Source organism: Phyllostomus hastatus, unplaced genomic scaffold (assembly GCF_019186645.2).
Source record: "Phyllostomus hastatus isolate PE091 unplaced genomic scaffold, TTU_PhHast_1.1 phas_scaffold_1066, whole genome shotgun sequence".
NCBI classification, from domain to species: Eukaryota; Metazoa; Chordata; class Mammalia; order Chiroptera; family Phyllostomidae; genus Phyllostomus; species Phyllostomus hastatus.
This window is the reverse complement of record NW_025334004.1, coordinates 3,806,069-3,831,026: the sequence shown is the minus strand read 5'-3', so window position 1 is coordinate 3,831,026 and position 24,958 is coordinate 3,806,069. Positions and strand designations below refer to the sequence as shown.

At 38.7% G+C, this 24,958-nt stretch overlaps 1 protein-coding gene across 3 annotated transcripts in view; it reads left to right on the top strand.

Moving 5' to 3' along the window:
* Positions 1-12,235: 12,235 nt before the first annotated feature.
* The window catches only part of ANKRD22 (ankyrin repeat domain 22), a 29,552-nt gene continuing 16,829 nt past the window's right edge, over positions 12,236-24,958 (top strand). Inside the window, exons 1-2 of one of the 3 annotated variants that reach the window (XM_045854285.1) lie at positions 12,236-12,379; positions 13,552-13,631. In XM_045854285.1, the coding sequence (XP_045710241.1) occupies positions 13,611-13,631 (21 nt within the window). In that variant the 5' untranslated portion in view covers positions 12,236-12,379; positions 13,552-13,610. Of the gene's footprint in view, positions 12,380-13,201; positions 13,320-13,401; positions 13,632-24,958 lie in introns of those variants that run through there. The other 2 variants (XM_045854284.1, XM_045854283.1) reach the window with 2 other exon arrangements.

Sequence of the window (24,958 nt, the reverse complement as noted above, 5' to 3'; positions counted from 1 at the left end):
ATGTATTTAACATGTGGCCCAAGACAGCTCTTCTTTTTCCAGTGTGGCCCAGAGACACCAAAAATTTGGACACCCCTGAGCAGGGAAAGAGGATTCCTGAGGTGACAGCTTGAGAAATTATACAGGAAACCTGGCACTAGATCCTTGCTAATTCAGCCTTATTGTCTGACCACCTGCAAACGATGCTGTTTGCCTCTGGGCTTGTGCCAGGACTGTCTCTGACAGCGGAACAGTCTAAGAACTAGGTATGTATCTTCTGTGCCACATATTTGGTCAGACTTAATAATGTCCATGTTGTAATGCAACCGGACAACAGCTAGTCGAGTTGAATATTAAAAAGGTCAGAAAATCCAAGCTCACCGTTAGTAAGAGAGTTTCAGTGGTCTGGTCCAGTGGTGCCTGGGGAGCCTAAATGAGCCGAAGTCTGGAAACCAAGACTGTTATGGCAGCAGGAAGCCCACTTGGCTGTAAGGACTAAAACACATAAAGACCAAATACACTATATTCTCTTAGAAGAAGCAAGAGTGTACAGTAGTTCAGACTAAGGCTTTTTGCTATCTTCTGACTGCTGGCTGCTGAGTTTGAGCTAATTTTCTCTCTGAGTCTTAGTATCCTTCTAAGTAAAAATAGGGATAATAATAGTACCAACATCAGAGGGTCATTGCAAAAGAGCACTAAATGAGGTGGTGTGGATGAGGTTCTTGAGATGTGTCCATGGAATAGGAAGCAGTCAATAAATGGTAGCCACTAGCTTTAGCTTTAATTATTCTCTCAAGGGACTACAATGAGGATTGAACTACACATATGTGTTAAGTACCTGGCAGAAGGCTCAGTACATGGTAAGGGTTAAATAAAGGAGAGATGTTAGCATCAATACGAGGGAAATGCTAGGTAGTCACTAAAAATGATACTGAGGACTATTTTATAACATGGAAATGTGTCACTATGAACTATGTAATCTAATTATCCCACGAAGTTCTCACCTGATTGCCCTCTGAAAGACTCATGTAGACATCCACCTGACATCCGTTATCCAGACCACCGGCACCTGACCCGACCTCTCGGCAGCCTTCTTCGGCACCACCTGACATCTGTGATCCTGACTGCCTGACATCTGGCTGCTAACCGCCCTGGACCCGTCCTAGGGCTGACTGAGAATGCAGGACTGATCCTTCTAAAGAATGTACTTGATACTGCTCTGTGGGTGTGTGACAAGATTCCTGAGAATTTGTTTCTTCTCTATTTTCTGAGCTTAAAAGTTGTTTATTTAGCCCTGGCTTGTGTGACTCAGTGGATTGGGTGCCAACTTGCAAACCAAAGGGTCACTGTTTCTATTCCCAGTCATGGCACATGCCTGGGTTTTAGGGTAGGTCCCTGGTTGGAAGCACATGAGAGGCAACTACACATTGATGTTTCTCTCTCTGTCTTTCTCCCTCTCTCTAAAAGTAAATAGATAAGACTTTTTAAATAGCAGTTTATTTAAAAAGCTAGAAAATCAAAGTTGAGAAGCTTTTTTCATTTCTCTCCTTAAGGAAACTGTAAACATTTTCCCCTTTAATCGCCCCTTCTCCATAATATTTTTATGCCACAGATATACTGTTTATCCATGTATGATCTGTATTTATATCAGCACTATAGTCATAAAAATTGTAAGGATTTTTTCTCTTTCCAAGAAGTAATTTTGTCTTTGGGCATGCAGGCATGGGGGGTGGAGGTGGGATGGGAGAATTAGGGATTGGGGAGTGGAAGTGATATCATCCTCACTGAGAATCCATAAGTTAAGCCGCAGCTGGTCTGGCTCAGTGGACTGAGCACCGGCCTGCAAACCAAAGGGTCTCCAGTTTGATTCCCAGTCAGGGCTTATGCCTGGGTTGCAGGTCAGGTTCCCAGAAGGGGGCACGCAAGAAACAACCACACATTGATGTTTCTCTCTCTTTCTCTCTTTCTCTCTCCCTTTACCTCTCTAAAATCAATAAACTAAAAAATCTTTAAAAAAAGAAAAGAGACTGTATGAGTTAAAATAAGAAAAATGATGAAATATTGATGGTCAAAGAGGAAAGGTCTGGAGTGTCCAGGAAATTTGATTGTTTAAAATCCTGGTACAGTAATGCAGACACACGCATGAACCTATTCTTATTTCATGGGTTATTTACCATAAAGGCTTCTTCAGGCTTTATGCCTGGAATAGAAATGAGCAGGCAGCTCTGCCTCCCAAAATGCCCTTTGAGAAATGAGTGTAGCTGTTGAGAGAGTAGAGGCTTTAAGGTAAGTAGCATTATTCGCTGAACAGCTTCATTAATTTCATATGAAGAATTTTTAGAACCTCAAATCAAACACATTTAAAGATAAATGCAAAACTGCATTTGCACTTACAGAGAAAGCTACATTTATCACTCTGCTACTTCCTCTTCAAGCTTCAGATTCAGGCGGGCTGAAAACCACCTTTTCTCAGAATGACCCCCAATGCCTAGCTTCAGAATCATCCTGGAATACTTATGAAAACGCAAGTTCCCAGGGCCTCACCTAGAGATTCTGATTTGTTGCCTCTGATTTGTGTGTGGGGATGATGATGGTAATGACCATGGCAGCTAAAATGCACAGTAGTCTGTGGGCCAGAGCTGAGGCTCTCTGTGATATCCCAGGAAAGGGGAAAAACCCAGAGACTCTGATCAATATTGGATTGCTTCTAAACCTTTGAAAATAGGCTCAAACCACTTATAATCCAATTTAAAAAATAAAGATATGTGATGTTTCTTACACTCTAAAGGTCATGCAGAATCCCTACGTGTCACAGTTTTATTAGTCTTTTAAAATACTGCATCACACAGCTGACTCATGGCATAATTACAGGAGGGAAGAATATAAAATGGGGAATAGAAAAAGAAGCTGAGACCATGAAGAAAACTTCCCATAGGTTAGAGTGTCTTTTAAAATGGTTGGCCAGAAATGTAATAATGGCTTGTGATTTTTAAGTCTTTAGATGCAGCCACTCTTAATACTCTTAAAACTATTTTAAAACATCGACATAATGGGGTGTTTTATTTTAGGCCAGTGAATAGCTCTGTTCACTTGTATTGGTGGATTTGAGATTGTGAGAAAAAATGGGATGCTGGGATTTGATAGAGTGGTGTAGGACACTGTGGCTGTAGGCCCCTGCCCTAGGCTATGATAACTGGTTAGCTGAAAAGCCTGAGCATCACCAAGAACTAGGGAAGTAAGTAAATTTCAAAAGGAAAGTATTGGAATCTGGCCAACCAAAGGCTGACAGTTGTGAACTTAACAACACATTAATTTAAGAAACAAACAGCCCTGGCTGGTGTGGCTTAGTGCATTAGGTGTCTGCCTGTGAACTAAATGGTCACTGGTTCAATTCCCAGTCAGGACACATGCCTGGGTTGTGGGCCAGGTCCCTGGTTGGGAGCATGTGAGAGGCAACCACACATTGATGTTTCTCTTCTTCTCTTTCATTCTCTGTTCTCCTCTGTCTAAAAAAATGTTTTGTTTTGTTTTTTTAAACAAACCTTTCTTATAACTAGAACAAAACAGCCATGGCTGGTATGACTCGCTGGATTGAGCACCTGCCTGTCAACCAAAGGGTTACCAGGTAGGCTCCTGGTTGGGACACATGCCACGACTGCATGCCTGATCCCCAGCTGGGGGAATGTAAGAGGCAACAGTTTCACTCTCACACAATGATGTTTCTCTACCTCTCGTGTCTCATTCCCTTCCCCTCTCTCTAAAAATAAATAAAATAGAACAAAATAAACAAAATCGTATAAAAACTTGAGACTGTATTTCATAGATTTGGAGTGGAATGTAATACAATGAACATTTAAGCCCCACAGGGAAGTAGACATAAAGTAAGAGAAAATTGTAGTTCAAGGTGTAATGTAGATAGCATCCTCCGTCCTAGGTCAGAGTAGTAAACTCACACTCTAAAGACATAGCTTGTCTCATACTATGAACTGGTTGTATTGCAAAACTGAATGAGGCTCATGATGGAAGTCATCCAGCAGATTCCTGAGTCACTGGTAGACAGTTGGCAGAAGTAGGTGACTATGTTCTGAAACGGTCATCCAATATAACAGGATTTGTCAATAAATATAGTTATTTCCTAGTTTTCTGTTTTTATTAAGAAATATAAATAAACTCCCTTATCTGAGATACATTGAAATACCTCAAAAAATTAGAAAACATAAATCACAGCATTTCAATGACTATGAGACCGTGAGAGTGATATTTATTTACACTTGTGTTTCCATTAAAGCAGCACGATAACAACTAATTCTGTGAGTACAGGAGGGAGGACAACACAGAACTAGAACGCACCATGGAATTAATCGTTTCATAAGCGCTAAACAATTAAATGACCTATTTTAAATCTAAACTTCCAATGCCAATATAATTTCTTTTTAAATTCTAAGGGCTAGCTAATCCCATTTCCTCCCCCATTACCATAAATTTCACATTTACTCTAAAATTAAAAATTGGTTTCAAATTTGACAAGAATTTTTATGTCTGGAGAATAAAGACCCTGTATTAGTACAAAGTAATAATTATGAATGTGATCTGGCCTCTGAATTTGTGTTTAATTTTCAGGGAACCAATGAGATAAGAATTCACATGCAAAAGAGTTACAGAAAGAGGTGGCAGGACTCCAATGCATTAAACTCAGAAACACAAATATTCTGATAAGCAAAAGTATTTATTTTGATTAGATGCCAATTGCCAACATTAAAGCTGTAAAATGAAAAGAAAAAGTACGTTATGTTATTTAAAGAAGTAATAACCCTGTGCAATCAAGAACTTTATACAGGTTGTAGAAGGAAATAGAAAACTTTAATAAGTTATCTATGAGTACACTGTCTCATGTCTTACATTAAAGACTCCTGGTCTATATATATATGCTAATGGCTCTCAAAATCTTTGTCTCTGGAACAATTCTTACTCTAAAATTCCTGAACAGTGTAACAAACTTCCTGTTGGATAGCACCACTTACTTGTGCTACATCTCTGTCCCTCAAATGTAACCCATGCAAACTGGAACAGATCCTCTCTCCCTACCCCTTCCCTGGTCCTGCTTCTCTTCCAGTGTTCTGTGTTTTGGTGCAAGGTGTGCACTCCAAGAAAAAGGACTGATTTGATGTGAAGCCCAAGAAGCAATGTATCTGCTGAAATGGACTCCCCAGGATCAAACAAGGGTCCAAATTTGCTGACAGTGGCTCCTCACATGCTCTATATACAGGGATGAGCCTCAGACTGATCTCTCAGCTTCTCGCGCTATGCCTGCTTGTTGATACCATCTGAGTCAACCACTGTAGTGAAGCCCTGGTATCATCTTTCCACCAGTGGACTGAACCTTACCCCATCCAATCCAAGCTATGCAAATTATATCTTCATCTGCAATTATACTGACCAATCAGATTTGCACAATTTGGACCTATCAAAACTGTACAATTTGGAAACCCGATTACCATCAAATGGACTAAAATGGTAACTGTAGATAGAAAATGCTCTAGAAAAGTTGACCTCTCTTTTGTCTTAGTGGTACACAATTTAAGTTGCTACTTGAATCTGTGTATTCCAGGCTGTAGCCCCCCCCCCCTCAAATAAATGCTTTATTCTTTATTACAAACTAAAATTAATTTTGGTTGACCAGGCTATCAAAATCCACCAAATTCCCAAGCCAGAGACATGCATGTTATTCCTAGTCTGCCATTCCCCGCATTGTCTTATATCAGATTGAGAATTCCTGCTATTTCCAGCTTCTAAACATCTCTAGACAATTATTTTTAGTCAGGGCTCAGTAACAAAAACCATACTAGTTATTTTTTCATACTAGTTATTTTAACAAAGAATTTAACATAAAGAATTGGTTAAGTGCATACTGGAGGGCTGAACAGACAAAGAGGGAACACCAAGGTAACAGAGTGAATTGTTCAAGCAGCTGTCGCCCCCTTGGTCTGGGGGAACAAAGAGCAAGGTTGGGGTTATCAAAATTTAGGAACTTGGTGGAAGGACCCTGAAATTCTTGAGGCTCAGGCTCTGAAGAGGGGCCTTTGTTTAGTTGCTGCTACTTCAGGAGCTCAGAGGAGGGTTTGCATCAAGCTGGGTTGTGGAAAGGAGACAGCTGGTGGTGGTCCTCTGAAGGATATAATTAGACAGGTTCTGGGAGTGTGGGGAAAAACAGACCAATTGCTGCTTCTGGAATGAAGAGCTATGGCTAGGATCAGCAAACACATACAAATGAGCAGGTTTCTTCCTGCCTTCTTAGTTTTGAGGTCTCCCTTGAGTACTTCCTATTGGGAGAACCTAACAAGAGGCAGGAAGTGAGGGGTGGGGATTTAGCTTTTAGAGTGCTGGTGTGAGCACCACAGAACAAAATGTAGAGAAGTGTGTTTGGACCTGAGAGATAATAGCTGTCAAAGGATAAAAAATAAAACAACTTAGTAATGGATTCGATGTCTTTTATTCAAGAGAAAACAGTCCAGGGGTTGGGGGAGCACAGTGGAGAGGTCTTCCCAAGGGAAGAGCACGTTTTATAGTGTGTTAAAAGAGGCAACAAGGAAACAGGGTGTGTGTAGTGTAAGCCCTGAAAGTTGTTTTCTTCTTCTTTTTGGGAAAGCAAGTGCCTGACAAGATTTGGTTGGCAAGGCATTCGCGTCAAAGGGGCATTTACTTCAGAGAGGGTTGTCTGGAACAAACACACTGACAGCCACACAACCGCATGGAGAGCCAGTCTGCTTCCCCTGCTGAGGCTCTGATGTTTCGGGATCTTGGTTGACGTCAATAACTGACCATTTGGGCCACTTGTTTTCTTTTTTTCTCCCTTTAAATCCCCACTCTTTTGTTTTAAATTCACCAGTAAAGAGGGAGCCCTAGACTCCAATAGAAATAGAACCTCAGGCACATGTATTCCCCACCAACCCACCATCCTACCTTGCTGTGTGGCCCTAGGTGTGCTGTGTAATTTCCAGGTCTTGTAAGTAATAAACCTTAATTTGTTCAAAGTTTTGTGATGGTTATTGCTGAAGGGCATCTTGCAATCATAAGAACTGTAAGGGCTGGTCTTTATGGCACAGAACACCTGATTGGTTAGGAGGTAGGGGATTTCCTTATAAGGCTAGCAGGTCAATCAGGGAATAAAAATAAGATTTGGTTTAACTTGATGGGCTGGAGTTGCATATCTGACTTTATTTAAAAAACAGGAACAAATACAGATAGATTATCAACAGTTGGGGACTAGCTGGCCGAGTAGACTGGGTTTCTGGTCAAGCAGAGGATTTACAGGAACATGAAAGTTATTTAAGTTTCAGTTTGCTGACTTGGTACCACGGTCAGGAGAGACTCCATCTTGGACCTAGAAATTTATTTCAACACAGCCTAACAAGGCATGTTCAGTAAACTGTGTTGTTTCTGCCCCCTAACCCCCTCTAGAGGTCTGTTTTCTCTCCCCGCTGCTGCTCTCCTGCCTTAGGAACCATGCCTCTCAGATGACCTAACACAGTAGCTTCCTAACTGGTTGCTGTTTTCTCTCTTGCCTGGCTCAAAATCGCTCTGCACACAACGGCCAGAGTGATGGTGGAGGGGAGCAGAATTTACCACCACCGGTACACCACTGTGGCTTGAGGATTATTTCCAACTAGAGGCAACTAAAACCCAGTAGATGCAGGAAAACCTCTTATCCTCCCCCTCAACTGCCGAAGTTTACATTGGAAAAGGGACCTGTACCAGGAAGAGAGCTATTACCAGAAATATACATAAATATATGCCATATATAATATATTATATATTACACATTACATATATTACATATAAATATATTTTTATATATAAATATATGTTATCTATATATTTATATATAATTTCTTAGGTAAACTATAGTTTCAACTTTACCTAAGTTTCCTTTACATATAGGTATAGGTAAACTTTACCTATAGTTTACCTAAGAAATTATATATGCATATATAATATATAAAAATATATATTTTATATATAAATAAAGAGGGAGCCCTAGCCCCCCACCCTATATATTATTTTACCTAAGAAACTTATTTTTTAAAAATACCTTATTTTTTACATTTTATAAAAAGGGGCCTATACCATAAAAAGAGCTATTACCATATATATTTATATATTTTATATAAATGTGTATATTTTATATATCTATATTTATATATAAATAGTATATATTATATATATTTATATATTTTAATATAGCTATTTATATAGTTTTAATATAGGTATTTATATATAAACATGTTAATATATATTTTTTGTTTACTTAAGAAACTTATCTGCATAACTTACCTGTTACTTTCCTAACACCTCCTGTTGCCTTCCTATGAATGGCCTTTTTGAGCTTTGTATCGCCAGACCCTACCCCTTTCCTTATCTCAGCGTGTTATATAAGCTTCAATTACCAGCTGCTTTTTGAGTCTTCTTATCTTTATGGGGTTCCCACACATATGTATTTAAATTTGTTTTTTTCTGTTAATCTGTCTTATATCAATTTAATTATTAGGCCAGCCAAAGAACCTAGAAGGTTCCTCTCTCTAGAGAAAATCAATAAATAAAAATTTAAAAAATTATCTGTTTATCAGACCTTATTATGTCAGTATTTCACCATGAGGATTATCAAAACATTACACCATAAAACATGCTTCCTTGACATATAGATTATTTTGAGCTAAAGGCCATTGAGAACCAGCAGGTACAAAAAGAGCTCTAACAGCAGGGCAAATGTTTCCCTTTTGTAAAATAAATTTACATCTATAAGAAGGACATTTTCATTTGTAGAGGACTCAACAACTCTTATCAACAGAGAAGGCACTGACTTAAATCTGCCTAACAAACTTCACTAACCGATCCTTCTTTGCCATACTTTACCGGGTCACCTTTTAATAATTTGCCTATCCTCTGCTTCCCTTCCTTCCCAGAAGTCTCGGACCCCTTTTCCTTTAGCCTAAGATAATATATGACCTTGCTTTTTTTCCCCAGGAATCAGCCTTTTATTATTTATTTATTTATTTATTTATTTGAGGGAGGAGGGAGAGAGAGAGAAACATCGATTTGTTGTTCCACCTATTCATGGATTCACTGTTTTTTTATGTGCCCTTACTGGGCACAGGCAACTGAACAGGCAACTTGGTGTATCAGAACGACGGCTCCAACCAATTGAGTTATCTGGCCAGGGCAGCTCTACTTTTTAAAAAAATTATTAAATTTATTGGAGTAACATTGGTTAATAAAATTATATAGGCTTTAGGTATACAAGTCCATAACACTTCATCTGTATATTACATTGTCTTCACCAAAGTTAAATCTCCTTTTGTCACCATAGAGTTGACCCCCTTTAACTTTTGCTACCTCTCCTAACCCCCTTTTTCCCTGATAACCATCATACTATTGCCAGTGTCCATGATTTTTTTGTTTACTTGTTTTGTTTGCTCATTTGTTGCTTTTAGTTATATAATCCACATGTGAAAAATGACGTAGTTCTTACTTTTTCCATCTGACTTATTTTGCTTAGCACGACATTCTCAAGATCCATCCATGTTGGCACAAATAGCAGTATTTCATCTTCTCTCATGGCTGAGGATTCCATTGCATACATGTACCACGTCTTCTTTATCCAGTCATCTACCGAAGGGCACTTGGGTTGTCTCCATGTCCTGGCCACCATGAATAATGCTGCAATGAACATAGGGATACATATAACTTTATAGGTAAATGTTTCCACGTTTTTCAGGTAGATACCCAAAATAGGAATTGCTGGGTCACATGGTAACTCTATTCTTAATTTTTTGAGGAACCTCCATACTGTTTCCGTAGTGGCTATACCAATTTACATTCCCACCACCAGTGTATGAAGGTTCCTTTTCTTTCTATGACATCTCCTACACTTGTTATCACTTATCTTCTTGATTATAGTCATTCTAACAGGTGTGAGGTCATATGTCATTGCAGTTTTGCCCTAAATTTTAAACACCTCTTTGAGCTTTATATCCCTGAGTTTCTCCCATGTGTATATAAAAGGCACATGTTAACAAAGTTTTGTTTTTCTCTTGTTGATGTGTGTTTTGTTGCAAAGTTCCACCCAAGAACCTAGAAGAGGAGACAAAAAGAATTCTTCCCTTCTCTACCACCTATTCCATTCTAACACTGTAAGTTTATCAAATTTCTCTTTCTTCATCTTTAATTGTCCTGTTGGCCTAGACTGGGGTTTCTCCACTGTAGCACTGGGCAGAAAAACTATCTGTTGCAGGAGGCTGTCTGTATTGCTGTAGGATGTTTTGGTACAGGCCTGGATGTAAGTCACATGCCTCTGCTCTGGTTGTGACAATCAGGAATGCCTCCAGACATTGTCAAATATTTTTAAATTTAATTCAAACAAAACATAATTTCTTACTCTAAGGATAGTCCATGTGATATTTCAGTAACTTATCTAAAATTCAAATTTAATTGAATATCTGTGTTTTTATTTGCTAAATCCGGGAGCCCTACCTGGGGGTAAAAATCATACCTGGGCAGACACTCACTAGCCTAGAGTTAAATAGGAGTGTTTTATCAATGGCAAGGAGTCAAATCTTTTTTTTAAATTGGTTTGTGTTGGGAATAAAGAAATTAAGAACTAAATTTAACCTTAGTAAACAAGAACCACATTGTAGCTAAAAAGAAATGATAAAAGAGACAAAATGCAGTTAAGCAAACATCCTGTGTTGAGCAGATGCTCTCCCCTGGGTAGGCTAGATAAGCAATGCTTTGTAGTTTTAATGAGAAAATAAGAACCTAGCTAGCTAGAGCCAGGAGATTACTAGGTTAATGAACAAACATCCTGCCTTCCCGCCTTATGCAAGAATGCTTGGTTTGAAATTCCCGCGCTCGGTCTTTGTAAGCGAATTGCTAACTGCCACGTCTGCTTCTGTATAATGCTTGCTTGCCCGCCCCTATATAAGGACGTAGTTGTAAGCGCTCGGCGCGACTCTCGTTTGCAGCTCCTTGTGGGCACTGTGTCGCTGGACACTTTGAGAGTTCGCCCCTGCGCAGTTTAAACTTGGCCAATAAAGTAACATCTTTGATACCCTGAAAGTCTCCGATATTTGTTCTCGTGTTTGCTGGATGCTACAGTTTGTTTTTAGAGTCAACCACACGTCAAAAGAGTTCACTTTTCATCATCATAAAGAGAATAGTGCATTTATAACTAACTACATTGTAGGGGAGAATAAGTAATTTTTCCTATACTCTTCTAGGTTCTTGGCTGAGGTTTTCCCACCTCTGTAATAAAAGATAGATTAACAAGGGAAAAGCAAACAGAAGTTGAATAAGATGCATAACTCACGTATACATGGGAGATACCCAGGAAAGCTGCGTAAAAACTCTCTGGAATGGCCCAAGCCACCACTTTAAATACTATTTGAGCTGAAGACAAAAGAAAAGATGTTGGGAAGGGGCAGTTACGGGAGGTTACCAGGAAAAGCAGAGCAAACAACGATAAAATTTGTTATGCAGGGTCTGTGGCTTCTCTGCTGATAAGAGTTTCCAGGGATTTAGAGTCCTCCTTCTCCCTGATACAAGCAGAAGAAACCTTTACAAATGGAGATCTCTTTTATAAATGTAAATAGTCCTTACAACTGGTTAAATGCTCCTCTATGTTCAGAGACTCTCCTGTATTTCTACAGTTTGTCAAAAACAATCAATTGAAAATAATCTTTAGGCCAAAGAATCATCTTTCAGAATGGCATATCTTGCTATCCTTTAAGATGCAGGAAGAGTCAAGATGCAGAATCCAATTAGATGAATTGTGGTCGCCATAAGAAATTAGAGAAACCTCTTAAATTCCATTGGAGAGGGAAGAACTTGGAGAAGGCAGCCAGCAGCAACCTGAGGAGACAGGTGGTGGGAGCAAAGCCTTCTGCCACACAAGTTGGTTAAAACAGGTTACAAAAGAAGCTAAAGGGGGGATTAAGAAAGATTTGCCTAACAAAGGAAAGGTTTCAATGGAAATACCAACGTTTAGGTCAATGGGAAATACACTTAAATGTCCTAAGAAACTCCAGAATTCAGAATTAAAGCAAGCCAAAGAGGAAGTCAGCTGCAATCTTAGAGGGTATTGCAGACTTTCTGTCTCCAACAGAATTACCAAATTCTTAAACTCCTACCAGCTTGGAGCCAAGTCCAAGTCTATAGTGAGGTACGCCATTCTTGTTACAAAAATTACAAAAATGATTCATCTGTGATCAATGGATTAGGAAGAATTCCCTGAATAGGCTCAGGACATGAATCCTGGTGCCTAACCTTGGTCACTAAAGAACCTGAATGGACTGGAACAATCCTGTCAGAATGTTTGGAATGACTGAGCTGTTTCTTTCATGGGAGTGTATGTATGGTATTTTACATTTTGTTATAATTGTGTTAAGTTCAGGGAAAAATGTTTGAATATCTGATATTTAGTATATAATATGTTTACAATGTTTAAGAGATTTGGCATGTTAGCGTGTTTCACAAGTGGCCTGGTGATTCCATTTAAAATATGTAAATGGAATACTTGATTTTAGACTTACAGTTTTTAAATGGAATATTAGGAAATAATTTGGTTAAATTTGTAAACAGCATTAGAATGTTTAAGACAACTTAATATTTATTATATTAATATAATTTATTAAACTTGTAAGACCATTTAATTAGTTGGAAAAGTATTACCTGTTAGGCTCAGAATTGAAGTGCCTAAAAATACTTAAATATAGTAATGCTATAAATGTAATTTAAACCTTTTACTATAATTTAATTAACTAGAATGTAAATGGATGGATTCTTCAAAGAGTTTAGTTTTTTCAATTTGAGTTGCTCAAACTTTATTCAAAGAGGCCTTGAAAGTGATTATGAACACATTTAAATATAGGAAATTATATATTTTTATAAAAATATAAAATAATTTATGTATAGAAACAGAATAATGTATGTATACTAGCTTATAAATTGACTTTAATTTATTATTTTTAGTATTATATATTAATCAACAATGTCAAGGAAGAATAAACTTATCCGTACTTAAAGAGAGAAAATAATCCATAACGACAGTTTTGAAGATTATTTTTCATGAAGGTCGAGCAAGCCCTCTGGCAGACATATGGCTCTAAAATGCAAGTTAACTGGTTTCCAGCCTTTCTCAATAGCTTCTGAAAACCCGAGTTCAATCAGGAAATGTCCTAAACGCACTACCCTATTTTGAACTCTGCGTTCTTCCTGCCAGTGTAAGAACTTTCCTGTCCTTCTCAACTTTGCTTCTTTCTTTCTACTCACTACTACTGGCAGAGCAGGTGAGACTCAGAAACCGGTTTTTCAGGGTTGTTTGTAACATTAGATGATGCACTGTGTGGGTCATCACTGGGTAACTAATGCCTGTGTCTCATTGGGTTGGGCCCTGTACAAGGTGGTGTAGCTGCCTGTGTTGCTAGAAAAGCACTTCCAGGTGTGGATATAGAGGGTTTGCCGCTGATCTGGGCTTCTGGAATCTTCCTCTTTGACGGGAAGCATTTTAATGTTAATCAGAAATACCTCCAGAGGATTCAGGAAGCTGTGGATGTGAAGAAAGCCTGTGAGGGACCGGCATGGGAATCCTATACTCTGAGGTATGTAATCTTTCTGAAAGTAAAACGGTGTTAAAAACTGCTCATGTTTTTCAAATGGAGTAACTTCCTATCCCTGTTAATGTCTCCTTTCTTTTTGTTTAACTTTCTGTGAGAGCAAGTCAAAACAAAGACCTGTGTGTTACTCTTTCTGGTATTTTTCATATCTTAGGCAAACTGTTTGGCAATTCAAAAATGTCAGCTACATGTAAGTAGAAAGGAATACAACACATTTAGAATGTCCACATGTTTGCAGGGGTAATTTGGACCTTGCAAAAATGGAATTTGAGTCATGTTTTTCTGATGTCAAACATCCAGAGGAAAAGCGAAAATTGTACCTGACTGGATTTTCTAAACATATTAAAGATGGACTGGTTCCTTTATGGAAACACATGTACCAAGTAACACTTTTCAGATTGCATTGGAAAGGAAATTCACCTCTAGTAATTATTAATAAAGACTTTCTCTGTATAGAAGAGAAATAAAACCAACAGGTTTTTAAATATATTTTTGAGTTCTTTCTTTTCACATCTGATGAATAAAGAAAATGCTTTGCCTTGTATTGAAAGTAACCTATTAGAATCAAATTGATTTTTAAGTACATTTCAAAGGAGTACAAGTGATTAATGATTAAACAGGCACAGGAGATGTGATGACATTATTATTCACTGTTTTCTCTAACACTTTAACCGGTTAGTCTGCATGTCATTAGACATGCTCAGCAGAACCTGATCGGGTGGTTCATGTAGTACTAGATGCAGTTTCTCTCCATTTGCAGTTAGTTTAATGCCATTTGTGTGTGCGTGTTTGATTAGTGTATAAGTCTCAGTATGTTGTGCCCAGTGACTTTGGCCTGGTGAAAAGCTCACGTAGAGGAAAATGACAACACTTGTAATGCTCTAAAATGCTACTCTAGAACTCTCAAACTTTAGATTGCCTAAGAGTCCGAGAGAAAAATATTGTTTAAAATGCAGTTTCAAGTGCCTCCACCCCAGAGAGTCTGTTTCACTCAGTCTGTGGTAGTGTCCAGAAACCTACTTTTGGAAGAACATCCTGCTGGTTCTGATGTAGGTGATCAGTTTACCACCAGTGGAAGAGAAACACTGCTCTGGGCTAGTGCTTTTCAAATTTTAATGTGCATACCCATCACCCCAAGATCTCGTTTAAATCTTGTTTAAATGCAGATCGTTATTCTGTTGGGCTGAGTGGGGCCTAAGATTATGCAAATCAGATCCTCAATGCTTATGCTGCTGGTCCACACACCACACTGTGCGCAGCTACTGGTTAGCTGGGCTTCAGTCTAGGCCCCGGAAATAATTACATTTAAAAAAGTCTTTGCGTGGGCAGTGTAATTGTTTGTTTATTGTGTGTTAATTTGGCAAGTGGTCAATGCAAGACAAGGCAAGGCAAGGCAAGGCAAAGCAAGACATGTTGAATTACTTACAAGTATCAATAATGAAAATATGCCCATAAGTGGAATATATGCTTTACTTTCAGGTATATTGAGGACAATGCAACTTTTATTTACTATGATATTTATTGATTTATAATATTTTATTGTTGTTCAAGTACAGTTGTCTCCATTTCTTTCCCCCTACTATTCTCCCCTGCCCCACCTCCCATCCTCAGTCCTGCCTCCCCTTCAGCCTTGTCCATGTGTCCTTTATACATGTCCCTTGACAACCCTTCCCCTTTTTTCCCCCATTATCCCTCTCCCCTCTGGTTACTGTCAGTTTGTTCTTTATTTCCACATCTCTGGCTCTATTTTGGTTGCTTGTTTGTTTTGTTGATTAGGTTCCACTTATAGGTGAGATCATATGGTATTTGTCTTTCAGCCCCTGGCTTATTTCACTTAGCATAATGCTCTCCAGTTCCATCCGTGCTGTCATGAAGGGTAGGAGCTCCTTCTTTCTCCCTGCTGCATAGTATTCCATTGTGTAAATGTACCAAAATTTTTTGATCCACTCATTTACTAATGGGCACTTAGGCATTTTTCAGCACTTGGCTGTTGTAAATTGTGCTGCTATGAACACTGGGGTGCTTAGGTTCTTTTGAATTGGTGTTTCAGGATTCTTAGGGTATAATCCCAGGAGTGGAATTACCGGGTCAAAAGGCAGTTCCATTTTTACTTTTTTGAGGAAATTCCATACTGTTTTCCATAGTGGCTACACCAGTCTACATTCCCACCAACAGTGTACTAGGGTTCCCTTTGCTCCACAACCTCGCCAGCACTTGTTGTTTGTTGATTTGTTGGCCATTTTGACAGGTGTGAAGCGGTATCTCATTGTGATTTTAATTCTCATCTCTCTGATGGCTAGTGATGCTGAGCATTCTTTCATATGTCTCTGGACCCTCTGTATGTCCTCCTTGGAGAAGTATCTGTGCAGGTCCTTTTTCCATTTTTTAATTGGATTGTTTGTCTTTCTGGAGTGGAGTTGTGTGAGTTCTTTATATATTTTGGAGGTCAGACCCTTGTCCAGGTTATCATTGGCAAATATATTTTCCCACATGGTTGGTTCCCTTTTCATTTTGCTGATGTTTTCTTTAGCTGTGCAGAATCATTTTAATTTGATGTAGTCCCATTTGTTTATTCTTTCTTTTATATCCCTTGCTCTAAGGGACCTATCAGTGAAAATATTGCTGTGTGGAATATCTGAGATTTTCCTGCCTATGTTCTCCTCTAGGACTTTTACGGTGTCATGACTTATGTTTAAGTCTTTTATCCATCTTGAGTTTATTTTTTCTACATAGTGTAAATTGGTGGTTGAGTTTCATTTTTTTTTTTGCATGTAGCTGTCCAGATCTCCCAACACCATTTGATGAAAAGGCTATTTTTTTACTCCATTTTATGCTTCTAACCCCTTTGTTGAATATTAACAGAGCATAGAGACATGGGTGTATTTCTGGGCCCTCTCTTCTGTTCCATTGATCCATGTGTCTGTTTTTGTGCCAGTACAAGACTGCTTTGATTATAGTGGCCTCATAGTATAGTTTGATATCAGGCATTGTGATCTCTTCTACTTTGTTTTTTCTCAAAATTGCTGCAACTATTTGGGGTCATTTATGATTCCATATACATTTTTGAATTGTTTGTTCTATATCTGTGAAATATGCCATTGGTATTTTAATAGGGATGATTTACTGATATTTAAAAAAAACAAATACAATAAACACACACACAAAACCCTAATTTACTTAGAAGGTCATAGGTAATTATTCAAAACTCCTAATTAATATTGTAACAAAAATATTCTAAGGTAATGTTGAAACAAATGTGGCCATGAATCTCAGAATCATAAGTGGGAGTGAATTCTAGGCTCTTCCATTTAATTCTGCTCACTGTTTACTACTTTTGCACAAGCAATATGAAACACCTGAAAACTCAGTAATTTCCAGAGAGAAAATTGTTTACCTTTTTTCAAAAATAATGCTTAAAATATCAGAATTCCTTTTGATACCAGCTTTTCCTCCTCCTCCTTCTTGTAAAAAAAGCCATAAATTATGGTCTGTAAAGGTACATGCAAAACTACTTTGAGTAGTAGGTTTGTTTTAAGAGTGAGTGTTGAATCTTCCAGCATGGCAGCTTGGTGTGGATACTGTTTGTGGAATGGCTGTGTTGGTGTGTGTTTATTCTGCTGCCTCTTTATACTCCAGCAGCCCTGAACCTAGGATATGTCCCATTAGTGCAAGGGGTGCCCTCACCGAACTCCCTGCAGAGATTACCAGTTTGGCTAATGGGTTTAGACATGTCTCATTTTCAGTTTTCAGATTTCATGGTATGGCAGAGCAATGGATTTTAGAGCTACACTGGTTCTGCCAAAGATTTAGAAAATCATTAATATCCCCACACATCAACTTCTTTATACTTGGACCAAGACTCTGTGCTGTTAAGTGTCCAAAATTAGAATAATCTGACTACAGTGATGGATGAAAAAGAAACAGTTGAAGAGAAATGGGGTCTTTTAGGTTGGAGGAAAGCTGAGGTTACTTGTTCCAGTTGCATTGGGGAGTTACAGGTGAAAGGAAAAAAAAAAGAAAGAGAAAGCTTAGCCTCACCCTCTGGTGTTTTGATGCGGACGATCTGGGGTGGAACCCTCTGTGCCACCCATCCATCTATCATTTAAAAAGGGTTGAGGAGCTCTGGAGTAATCTGTCAAATATTTAAACATAATCTACTCTTCTGTCATGTACCACTCTCTCACTTGCCCTACACTAATTACTTGGCATTTCCTTGGTGTAAAGAACATGAACCACTAAATAAGAACAGGACAAGAAACATCCAGTCCTGCCCCATTCCCTTGAAGCAACTATTTTTATTTAAACTTCTAGTAAAGTTCAACTTGCCACTTGGCATGTGGGAAGTCCTCTAGATTGGTAGAGGTTCACTATACTTGTAAAGCCATAGGGGAGGCAAAGAATCCTTTTTTGCTTTACTCATCTCAGGTGCATTGGCTGGGGCCCTGTAAAACATACCGACAACAGAAAGATTAACAGGAGAAAAACAAACAAGTTTAGTCACACCTGCATCATGCATACATGGGATAAGTAACTCAGTGGGTGGTTATAACTTGGGCTCACATAGCATCTTAACAGTAGAACAATGAATTTTTAGTGGCAAAATACAGGAAATGGACTTTGAGTTTCTAGGAGTGGCAAATTATGGGAAGGCAAATATATAGGGGAGCTAATGAAAGATAAAAGCTAGTTAATAAATTTTATTATGTAGATTCCTTTGGTATCTTCTTTGGGCAAACGAGGGTAACTTTTGTCCTTCCCATTAAAGAGGGAAAGGGGAACTCTTTCACATATTTATGTCTTGCTTTTAGCTAAGCAGGGGTAGGGTAAAGAGCTCTCTTGTATCAACTTCTCAATTGCCTTTAGCTCATAGTATTTGTTATGCTGAGAGGTGTATTTTGGGTTGAATGTTCTGCTACCCTTCAGAGCCTTGCATTGCTAATAGTTATGATATGCACATATGATATATTTTTGTATTATATATGCATGATATATATGATAATATTTTAAAAATTGAGGTATAATTGATATAACATTATGTTACTTTCAGGTATAAAATGCAATGATTCAATATTTGTACATACTGTATAATCATCTCCACAATAAGTCCTGTTAACATCTATCACCATAAAAAATTATAGTTATAATTTTTTTCTTGTGACAAGAACTTTCAAGATCCATTCTCCTAGAAACTTTCAAATATTCAATACAGTGTTTTTATCCACTGTTGCCATGCTGCACATTATATCCCCAGGACTCATTCACTTTATAACTGGAAATTTGAACCTTTGACCTCAGATAACCACCAATCTGCTCTCCATATTCATGTGCTCCACTTTTTGTTCATTTGTTTTGTTTTTGATTCCACATGTAGGTGAGATCATACAATATTTATCTCTTCCTGTCTGACTTGTTTCACTTAGCATAATGCCCTCGATGTCCAGCTGTGTTGTCACAAATGGCATGGTTTCTTTTTTATGGTTGAATATTATTCCATTGCATGTGTCACATTTAAAAAAAAATCTTCACCCAATGATGTATTTATTGATTTTAGAGAGACAGGAAGGGGGGAAGAAAGACAGAGAGACATCCATGTGTGAGAAAAACATTGATCGATTGCCTTCCATATGTGCTCCAACCAGGGATCGAGCCCTCATCCTAGATATGTGCCCTGACTGGAAATTGAACCTGCAAACTTTTGGTATATGGGACCATGCTCCAACCAAGTGAGCCACCTGGTCAGGGTTGTGCCACACTTTTTTTTAACAATTAATTTATCAATGGACATTTACATTGTTTCCAATATGTTTTTTTAAAGTGTATATTGTTTTATTGTTTCAGTATTTTTTTAACAAATGCATTTTGATTTTTTTAAAGATTTTTATTTATTTATTTTTAGAGAGGGAAGGGAGAGAGTTAGAGAGAAAGAGAGAAACATCAATGTGCGGTTGCTGGGGGTCATGGCCTGCTACCCAAGCATGTACCCTGACTGGGAATCGAACCTGCGACACTTGGGTTCACAACCCGCACTCAATCCACTGAGCTACACCAGCCAGGGCCCAATATGTTTTTTAAGAAAGAAGGAGAAAATGAGGGATCATCTGAAGAGTTGGGCCTAACACCTACAATAGAGGATATGCTTAGAGCTCAGCAAGAGAACTTAACTGAGAATAATCAACCTCAGCTATGTTAAGCTGGACTTCTAAACACAGTTGATTCATTTAAACCCTTATCAAACATATTTATGTTAATATTATTTACAATATGTTCATACATTAACAAACACTTAGTGAGGGTATTATATACCTGGCTATGTTCTAAACATTATATGTGTATTAACAAACTTCATACAACAACAAATGTATCCTTACTTTACAAATGAAAAAAATGAAGCAAAGATAGTTTAAGTAACTTGCCGAGAGTTATGCAGCTAAAAAGCACTTAATGGCTGGAGAATAGGGGCTGGGACATGAGATCTATGTTTGTACATTCAGGGCAATTCTGCTTATGTCACTGATAAACTCACTAAGTCCTTTCTTGCTACTTGCTGTCTTGCCTCTACTTGCTGTCTCAACAGGGGTGCCGTGCTCCAAATAGGAGTTGGTCTTAACCACCCTGCTATTCTTCCCATACTCCTCTCCACTAGGGTACACTCTTGCTCTTTCCCTCAGTGAAAAAAATGGGGTAAATGAAATCCAGGTCCCAGTGACGTACATTCTACTCCTATGTTGCAGATGAGAAGTGTTATACTGCAAAGTATTGCAAAAAATGGGAAAAAGGGAGGATGCATAAGAATGTAAAAAAATTAGGAATTCGTGTTTTAGCAGACCTATAGAATCTTCTATAGACACTTCTATAGACACTTAACAGGTGGGGAAACAGGCTTTAAAAGGAATGTCTTGATCATCATATCATAATGATGTATCTCTTTAGACTTTGGGAAGGTCTAATCATAAGGCTATCTAAGAATAGAGGGATATATAACATGCAGCATGCATGTGCACACATGCAACACACACAACATATATGTACACACCCATGCACACACATACTCTTAATATTAATTTTTTAGGAATGAATCTATTTTTCAGATGTTGCTATAGAAAAAGGGCACATAGTTCAAGGAGCAGAGGGGTTGTTTTGAAATATACAGTATCCAGACAGCACAATTTAGGTTGAGCAGGGCTTATTGGGGGAGCTGGTATAGTAGAGGGGAACTCAGGGAACACAGAATGAGTTGTGACTAGTGGAAAGGCTATTGGATTAGAAATCAAGAAAACCTGTAATTTAGTTCTGATTGTGCCAGGAAGTCTGGGACTTTGGGGAAGTCATTTAACCTGTCTGAGTTATAGTTCCAATATTTATAAAATAAGAGAGCTGTGTGACATTTTGTTCAGCACTGGACATGATGTCTTTCCATAATATGGAAAAAGAAAATGCAAAGTAATTGGAAAAAAATTACCCCCCCCCTTACAGTCTTGCTGCCTCTTTCTTTGGGTAAAGACTGCCCCAAACAGAGGAGATAAATGTAGGAAGAATCTGAAGCATGAAAAGTTGGGTCTCTTGTTGGAAGAGAACCAGTCTGCTGGAGTAGCTCCTGAGAATGGTTTCTTATTTCTCAGAGACACGAGGACCATTTTCCACCTATTGGATGGACAAGAGGCCACAAGTTGAGAATGTACTCTGTGGGTGTGAGTAATAGGCCCTGTGTACATTGCTGATGAGAGAATAAATGGTACAAACCCTGGGAAAGGCAATTTGCAATATCTGTCAAGATTACAAATACCTACCCTTTTTACCCTACCAATTCTAATTCTGGGCATTTGTCTTATAGGAATACTAACGGATTTCCAGAGTATGTTAGAACAGCAAATATGGAAGATACCAAAATGCCTGTCAAAAGATGATTTTTTGGGTTAAACAAATTGGGTTACCTACATGTAATGCAATATAACTATAAAACAACATTTAGGATGCACTTTATGTAAAAAGCCCTTTGCTAAGTTAAAAAAGCAATATTAAAAATGCCAAGAGTATGCTATCATTTGAAATAAATAAGAATAGAGAATATAAAACTATATATTCACCTTTGCTTTTAATATCTCTTATTAAATGAAGAGACAGCTGTAAGAATAAACAAGACAGCTCTATTAGTAAGAAGATAGGAGTAATAGTGAGGCTTTTATTTGCATATCTTTTCAGTGTTTTAGATTCAAAAACCTGTGGATGTAACAATTTTTTATGGTCTGAATGCTTGTGTCCCCGCAAAATTCGCATGTTGAATCCTAACCCATAGGTGACAGTATTAGGACTTATTAGGACGGTATTAGGTGAGGACTTTGGGAGGTGATTAGGCCCTAAATGTACAGTCCTCATGAATGGAATTAGTGCCCTTAAAACAAGAGGCCCCAGGCTCCAGAGGGGCCCCTCACCCCTTCAGCCGTGTGAGAAGACGTTGAAAAGACAGTCCTCTGTGAACCAGAAAGCCCTCACCAAACACAGAAATTGTTGGCACCATGATTTTAGACTTCCAGCCTCTAGAATTGTGAGAAATAAATGTATGCTGTTAATAAGCCATAAACAGAAAATAAGATGCTGGTTCTATTGGAATAACTGAGTGGTTTATGAAGGGTGTTCTGGTCACAGCAGTTCATCCAGGGGCGGGCAATGAGAGGTTGCAATGTCCACACAGATTTAGAGACAAATAGAACTGACTAAATATTGACTTGCTTTTTGTTATCACCATTCTTTGATTATTCTAAATCATGTAAGTTCGGCGTGGTCCTCCCCACCCTTGGGTGGCCACTGCTGGACAGGAAGTCCTGGTGCCCAGGAGGCAGTGAGAGTGGCAGGAGCCTCAGTCGGGGAGGCTATCAGAGCCGGATCGCGCAGGCCCTGTAGGGCAAGATGAGGAATGCTGACTTTATGCTGACTTTATTCTAAACACAATGGAAAGCAATGGAAGTGTTTCAGGAAGAGGAATAATATGACCCAATTAAAGTTTAAAATGTTGCCGGGGTAGCTGTGGAAGAACGAACTGGTGAACTGCAAGAGGGAAAGCCGGGAGCCTGGAACGAAGCTGTCATATTGGTGGTCGTATTAGGCTGGTGGATGAATTCGAGAGAGATTTCAGCCTCAGCGTGATGCGGAATATGGTTATTACCCATGGGAGTGTCTACTGGGTTTTGTTCATCTCTGTATCCCTAGAGCCTCACACAGTACCTGGTGAATATTGGGGGCTCAAGTTCTTTTAAACTGAATTGAATAAAATAACCAAGGGTTATAGAAGCTTCTGGAACCTTTGTGGGTAGGGTTCATGATGACTCAGTATATAAGGGAATGTGAAGGTGGGAGAGTCATGGTAGGTTGAAAAACTGGTTCTTGAGTGGGGCAGACTTTGACATGAATTCCAATTCTGCTTCTTACTAGTAATTTACAGCTCTGAGCCTCAGTTTCCTTATCGGCCAGTTGGGGTCATAACTATCCCCACACCAAGATTGTTGTGGGGTTAAATGATATGTTGGTGAAGTGCTTGGTAGCTGTGTAGCTGTCATGTCAGAAAAAATTCATATTCAGTAGCTATTATAGCTATTCATCTTTTACTGTTATTTGTAATTTCTCTCCCAAATAGAGTTAGTGCAAAGATACCTGTTTTGGTCTGTTGAGTATTTGGAGACACTACTTACTAAGAGTTCAAATGCTGGTCCCTTCCCCAGCTCACCCCTCAGGAAGGTCAAGGCAGATGGTACAGAGAAGTCTTGAGACTATGCGTCAGTTCCTGTTGGAGTCAGGTGACTCCATGTCAGTGCTGGCTGGAGTCAGCTGGCACTGACTGGAACTGATTTGTTGTGAGAGCTGATTTTGCCCAACTCCAAATTCAGTGACCTCTCCTTGGTAGTTTGAAATGGAGGAAGTGGGAGTGAAAGTAGTTACATCACTGAAATTGACCAACACTACAAAGAAGATTTTCTTCACAGCACCCCCCACACCCCACCTCTTTGCTTGGCATTTACCTGTTTGGTGGTCTGAGGTACTATTTTAATAATATAGACATATCTGAGCTGCTTGCCATGATAGATGTCTGCAAAAGATGTCTGCAAAGTTCTCCTTCCCACCCCCCTTTTCAATATTATTTCCCCTGAAGTGTAGCAGGTCCTCCCTAATTCTCAGTGCAAGGAGCAATCAGGTGCATCCTTGCCTGAGGCTCTGAGGACTTGATACGTTACACATTAATATCATTTAAAATGTTCATAACAATTTCTGAGGAGGATTTGTTGATTTTTGAGACAAAATGATTCTAGTAAAGAGCCTCATGTGCTAATGAGGTATCTTCCCAGAAAAGGAAAGAAGATATCTTTCTTCTTCTAAAAATTAAGAAATCTTAGGGAAAAATAATAAACACTTGTTAGATTTTTTAAATTTACTCTTTGTTGTATTTTTCCCACTACCATTTAGTTCCCTTATGCTCCCCAGCAATCATCACAGTGTAGTCCATATCCATGAGTCCTTTTTCTTTTTGCTCAGCCCCTCTACCCACTAGCTATCATCTGCTCTCGGTCTCTGAGTCTGTCCCCATTTTCCTTGTTATTTCAGTTTGTTCATCGGATTCCATATAGGAGTGAAATCACATGGTATTTGACTGACTGGCTTATTTCTCTGGCTTATTTCACTTATCATAATGTTTTCCAGGTCCATCCATACTGTCACAAAGGGTAAAATTTTTCTTCTTTTTTTACAGCTGAGTAGTATTCCATTGTGTAAATGTCCCATAGTTGTTTTATCCACTCATCTACTGATGGACACTTGGGCTGCTTCCGTATCTTGGCAATTGTAAATAACCCTGCAATGAACACAGAGAAGGGGTGCTTAGTATGATCTTTGGAATTAGCGTTTTGGGTTCTTTTGGATATATTCCCAGAAGTGGGATTCCTGAATCAGTAGGCAGATCCATTTTTAATTTTTTGAGCTATCTCCCTGCTGCTTTTCACAGTGGCTGCACCAGTCTGTATTCCTATCACAGTGCAGAAGTGTTCCCCTTTCTCCATGTCCTCCCCGGCACTTGTTGTTTGGTGGTTCATTGATGGTAGCCATTCTGACAGGTGTGAGATGATGTCTCACTGTGGTTTTAATTTGCATTTCTCTGATGATTAGTGATGTTGAACATCTTTTCATATGTCTGTTGGCCCTCTGTATGTCCTCTTTGGAGAAATGTCTACTCGGGTCTTCTGCCCTTTTTTAAAAAAAATTTGTTGTTGTTCAATTACAGTTGTTCTCATTTCCCCCCATTGCTCTCTCTTTCCCTGTCCACCCTGTCT